General features: G+C 52.7%; 1 protein-coding gene across 1 annotated transcript; it reads right to left on the bottom strand.

Moving 5' to 3' along the window:
- Positions 1 to 1,836: 1,836 nt before the first annotated feature.
- Positions 1,837 to 4,272, bottom strand: LOC103755089 (acrosin-like). Its single transcript, XM_008920991.4, has 5 exons — positions 4,142 to 4,272; positions 3,640 to 3,861; positions 3,065 to 3,330; positions 2,651 to 2,796; positions 1,837 to 2,216 (listed from the first exon to the last, which is right to left on the bottom strand). The coding sequence occupies exons 1-5, from the start codon at positions 4,210 to 4,212 to the stop codon at positions 2,031 to 2,033; spliced, it is 891 nt and encodes a 296-aa protein (XP_008919239.2). The 5' UTR covers positions 4,213 to 4,272; the 3' UTR covers positions 1,837 to 2,030.
- Positions 4,273 to 5,009: the final 737 nt, after the last annotated feature.

Here is a 5,009-nt window from a genome sequence, read left to right on the forward strand (position 1 = left end):
CCATTCCCCCTTGTCCTATCCCTACTTACCCTCGTAAGCATTCTACCTCCAGCTTGAGCTGCTTCTATGTCAGTGCATCATGAATAAATGGGTTTATGGAATGGGACATCTCTAACTCTGCTAAGAAAACCTGGGAGCCAATCACTACAGAAGCCTGGTCTCACTGTGTGAGAGTGGGGGGTGTAGGGAATCAAATGGGGCACCCATTGGCTCACTGGAACTGCCCATGACTACTCAATGGTCCAACATTCCTCACCAATTTGCCATCCCAGATAGGAGCCTTGGTCACTACCTCAGGAGCCTCCTTTCTCCAAACATGCAGCTGATGGCAGCGGGGGAGTACAGCTGGAATCTTTGGAGCAGGGAGGAGCCAAAGGGTGAGCGTTAAAATTCCCTGAGCAGATTCTGCATACATTTTAATGGTGGATTTTGAGTCTCTCCATTGGTGTGGCATTTTGTGCAGATTTGGTGAAATTATTGGTAGTGGGTCAAGAACGGGTGCGGAGCCTGGTTGGAGTAAGGCACACATTGAGGAGCTGTAAGGTGCAAGGTGACGGGGCTCGAGTCTCTCGTATGACACAGAAGGGTTGTGGAGACCTGCATGGGGAGAGACTTGTGTCCCTCATCCCGAGCAGGGCATGTGGAGTCTCTCGTACAGTTCAAAGGCCGTGTCACAGATTTACTTCTTCTAAAAAGAACCAAGCAGGGAATTTTTTCTTTCCCCTGACTCTCCTTAAAAGAGAGATGCTGAACGAGGGAGGGGGAAGGGGTAATTGACCCACATAAAAAATCTAACTAGCCGGCCTGCATTCCAAGGGGATGGCCCTCTCTAAGCCTGTGGGGAGGGGTGATGAGGTTTTTTTTTTCTCTCCTCGGAAACGGTGGCCCTTCACTTTTGCCTCAACTCAGGCGAGGTATATGCTGGAAAGGCTCCAAGGTCGTTTTGTTCTCGGCCTAGTCATCTGGCTGTTTTCTGGCCCCACCTTGCCTGCACCATGTTCTGCCCCCAGCTCAGATCTGCTCAGATTTCCTGGGAGAGGCTTGACCTATCTGCAGAGGAACTTTTTGGGAGGAGGTCACCCTTTCCCTCCTCCACTCCCTTGTTTGGCAGCAGTTTGTGCCCACTAAAAGGGGGAAATCCCAGCCACAGCCAGCAGCAGACAGCGTGAGTTTTTGTGGGAAGAAGCCCTTTTTTCCCCTTTTCCCCTTCGCCTTCTCGGTGGTGGGGGGAAAATCTCCACTTTCGGCTTCTCCTGCACACTGGGGCCTCACGTGGCGACAGTCAGAGCCCAAGAGCGCCCCTGCCAACCACCACCGAGCAACTGCACGCTCTGCTCCTCCAGTGATCCAGCAGTGCCCACTGCTGACCGTGGTTAGAATTGCGCCAAAAAGCGGGAATGTACCGAACTGTTTCCTTTTGAAGGGGATTTTTGGGTACAGGATTAGTGTTGCGTTTTTTTTGTGTTCTTTTGTTGTTCTGCCAATACACGTATATCCTTTAATAAAGGGATGTTATTTTTTTCTTTCTCCATACTTCCTCGATTGGAGCCTCTTAATTTCGGATTTACAATTGCTGAGAGAGAGGAGTTTGGTCTACATCATGACTCATCCTTCATAGCAAAACAGTTCAGTCTCATTAAACTGAGACACTACCTCTGCTTGGTGTGCCAGATTCCTCCATCCCATTGTGGCTCAGAGCACTCTCCTCTCTGGCCACGCCCAGTTGCAGCCCTTGGGAGAAACTCGGTCCCTTTGTGCCCCAATGGTTCATTTTGCAGGTGCCGAGCATAGAAGTCTATCCCTTGCCCAGGGGGTGGAATTGGAGCAAAAACATGGTTAACGGTGAACACAGGTAACTTTATTTCAACAACTAAGTCAACTTCACTGTTTGCCTGCAGGCAGAAGAAGGGTGTGGGCAGGACAGAGCAGGCTTTTGACACTGAGGCTGCCTTGGGATCAGCAGGCATTGTCCCAGCAGGAAACGGTTGTGGTGCGCTGCAGCCTGCACTGGATCCTGTCTGTCCTGCTGCTCAAGAAGCACCACCATATGGGTTCAGGCCCAACTGGACCAGGATCCAGTCGTAGAAATACTGAGTGGAGGTGTAGACTCCGGGCTGCCTTACTCTCGCGCAGCCTCTTCCCCAGCTGGTCACTCCAACTATCCAGAAATAGTCAGCGATGCTGTCTTGGCACATGAGAGGACCACCGCTGTCCCCCTGCAGCAGAGCAGAGAGGATTAGGGTCATGTTGGGTGGCCCCGGTCAGTACTGGGGCTGTCTCATGCCTCATAGTCCCTGCCAGAGGTATATTCTCAGCAAAGTAAGGTGCTGGAGCCTCCAGAACCTTGGCTGCAAGCAGGTTGGGGTCCTGCAAGGTAGGGCGCTCTCACCTCTGCAGAGTGGAGGACAGAGGTTCCACCTGAACCTCTGGGCTGCCAAGAGTACTCAATGGACTTTCTGGGACAATGGGGGCACTGAGCAAGGACACATGGATGGAGGATGGGAGGGCAGCCCCAACAGCAGTGTGGATGTGGGGCTGGGAGAGTGACTGACTGGCCGGTCAAGGCCCAACCGGGGCTGTGTTTGGGCAGTGCTGATCGGGCTGCCTGTGCTGCTGGGGGCCGAGTGGCTCATCAAACACTCCTTCCTACCTGGCAGGTGTCAATCTTGCCCTCTGGGTAACCAGCACACACATTGTGGATGTGGATTTTCCCAGCATACCATCGGCTGCTGTTGCAGAGCTTGAGATCGATGAGGTGGACCTTGGCTTCCTGCAGGAGATCACTTGATTTTTGAGCTGTTAGCACAGAAAGGAATGAGCACTCAGCAGCTCCTTAGCAGTTCTCCTACCCTGCCTGGGGCTGATTCCCTGTCCCTAGAGCTTGGTTTTGCCTCTGCAGTCCTGTGTCCCTGCTATGTGACTTGCAGGCCAAGCCCATTTGTCCAGAGGCATCTCTCCTGCAGCAGGACAGAGGCTGCTTTGGCCTCTACTGCTGGGAAGCCCAACCTGTCTCCCCAGAGTGCTGAGCTTGTTCTCAGGATATGAGTCCTTCTTGGGAACTCACCCCTTGCAGCAGTGGCACCCCAGCCAGCGACATAGCAGTTTTCCAGCTCTGACACTGGCTGCGTGGGGTCAGGCACACAGCCCATCTGAATGTAGCGGTTGCACTGGACAGGCTTGTTCAGTTCCAGCAAAGCGATGTCATTGCTCATGTCATCTCTATTATAAGATTCGTGAACCCGCAGCTGCTTAATCCGGCGCAATACTGCCCATCGGCCTGGCTTAGTCAGCTGGGTGGCCCCAATCACCAAGTACAACACGCTTATATTTCTGGAAGATAGATGGAGAGAGAGGTGAGAGGGAGTAGACCTGCTGCAGCAGCCCAGCACTTGCCAGCCTTCAGTGTTATGGAGGGTGGGACTGCCCTAGTATGCCTTAGGCTGTGGGAATGGTGAGCTGGGGGCTGCCAGGAAGCAGTGGCACGAGACCAGCCTTCTCTTGAGCAGCATCTCAGTTGGGCTCTACAGAGCCCAGGCAATGGGCATACTGCAAGGAAAGGGGATGGGAGGAAGGCATGGTGCTGCTGACAGGGCACCTGCTGGTGTTGTGGAGATATCCCCAATTCCTGTTCCTCCTTACCTGACATCGTCAAAGCAGTGAGCTGCTGTGAGGACCCACTCTGCGCTGATGAGGGACCCTCCGCACAGATGCCTTGTGCCTGGTATCCTGGGATGCTTGATGCTGATGAGCCAGGGCCAGGCCCCTTCCTTGGCACCTGTGCCACCCACAACACGTGTTTCTTCAAAATAATCAACCAAGTGCTCATAGTCATACACCGCTGGTCGGAGCCCACAGATTGCTCTGTAAGCAGAAAGTCATTACTGTCCTGCTCTGTGCTGCTGCTCAGGCTGAAGCTCAGCCGTCTGCCCTCCCCACCAGCTGTTTCATGGACAGCAGGCTCGTGGAGCCCATGGGGTGTGTGTCTGTCTGTGTCAGCACCTGGCTGCTGGCAAGGAACTGTGGCTCCCCCATAGGTTTTGGGAAGCTGGGGCATAGCTATGGGGTACAAGCGGGCCCAGCCCCCTCCAGGAACCCCCCTAAGCATCACCCAAGCTCCCTTCCAGAGCGTGGGGCCACTTACCCGCAATTTTCCCATGAGCTGTGCGCAAGCCCGCACGTGGCCAGCAGGACGAGGAGGCAGAGCCAACTCATGGCTGCCAGAGGCACGTGTCAGCTGCAAGAAGTGAGGGCTCTTTGCACCAGCACAGCTGCAGACTCGGTGCCCACAGCAGCCACGTTGCCTGCGAAGGCATCAGCCCTGAGGCTGATGTCACAGCGTGGTGGGTTCTGTGTTCTGGGCACTGGGGCCTCTGGTGTGGGGGTGGGGGCAGGAGCAACAGAGAATGGTTTGGACTGGAAAAGACCTTAAGGATCATCTACTTCTTACCCCCCACTTTCATGGGCAGGGACACCCTGGACAGTAGAGCAGCTTTCTCCAAGCCTGGCTCCAAACCTGTCCTTGAAGCCTTCCAGGGAGGGGGCATCCACAGCTGCTCTGGGCAACTTGTGTCGGTGCCTCACCATCCTCACGGTCAAGAATTTCTTCCTACTATCTAATCTAAACCTACTAAACTTACTTGCTAAATAATTCATTGCCTTATTTTATGCTTTAATTGGTATCTTGGCAGTTTTGTAACTTGACTTCTTTGTGTACAGCAAACCAGGCAGGGATATGACAGTCTTACACTGTGCATTTGTCTCTAAAGAAGAAGATTTTCATAATGTGATGAAAGCTTCACTAAAGAATGATAAAACTGGTCCTTAATTTAATTACTTGCATATTCTTTATTTATTCACTTGAGATTACTAGTGACTGTGCATGTTACGGGTCTAAAATGGCATGAAATATGTTTTTCCTCTCAGGCTTTACATGTTCAAATCTTCAGTGTCATTATCCATTCCTTATAACAGTGTCTCAACCTTTCCTACACCGTGACCTTGTTTTCGAA

The sequence above is a fragment of the Manacus vitellinus genome, unplaced genomic scaffold (genome assembly GCF_001715985.3).
Source record: "Manacus vitellinus isolate BGI_N305 unplaced genomic scaffold, ASM171598v3 scaffold_8_pilon, whole genome shotgun sequence".
In the NCBI taxonomy this organism is placed as follows: domain Eukaryota; kingdom Metazoa; phylum Chordata; class Aves; order Passeriformes; family Pipridae; genus Manacus; species Manacus vitellinus.